A 376-nucleotide genomic window follows, 5' to 3' on the forward strand; every position below is an offset into this window, starting at 1 on the left:
ATAAGGCACTTTTTAATTTTGTTATTAAGTCTTTGGTCATTTGGAGTAATTCATTCCATTTATTGTTCCATTCCTCTACTAATTAAGCATTATCAACATCGCTTCCATCAGTGGAATGAATCTGTACAGTTATTTTCAACTTTTCTGATTCTTTATTTCTATGAACCATCCACCCCGCGTTGACACCATTACCTTTGCTTCCGGCAGAGGAATGTACAGCCTCTTGACGAGTCTCCTCCGAGCAGCTTCGTCCAGTTCCTGTGGTCGATTCGTCGCCCCCACGACCAGCAGTCTTTCATCGCTGCCTGAAGTGGCTCCATCCTTCATTATAAAAGGTATTACTGTATTTTTTAAATAGCAAATGGTCACCATTTCG

The 376-nt window shown here is 41.0% G+C and overlaps 1 protein-coding gene across 1 annotated transcript in view; it reads right to left on the reverse strand.

Moving 5' to 3' along the window:
• LOC119585572 (fidgetin-like protein 1) overlaps positions 1-376 on the reverse strand; it is a 26,272-nt gene that overhangs the window by 9,150 nt on the left and 16,746 nt on the right. Inside the window, exon 14 of the mRNA XM_037934238.1 lies at positions 193-321. Within this exon, the coding sequence (XP_037790166.1) occupies positions 193-321 (129 nt within the window). The remainder of the gene's footprint in view (positions 1-192; positions 322-376) is intronic.

The sequence above is a fragment of the Penaeus monodon genome, chromosome 20 (assembly GCF_015228065.2).
Source record: "Penaeus monodon isolate SGIC_2016 chromosome 20, NSTDA_Pmon_1, whole genome shotgun sequence".
Taxonomy (NCBI): Eukaryota; Metazoa; Arthropoda; class Malacostraca; order Decapoda; family Penaeidae; genus Penaeus; species Penaeus monodon.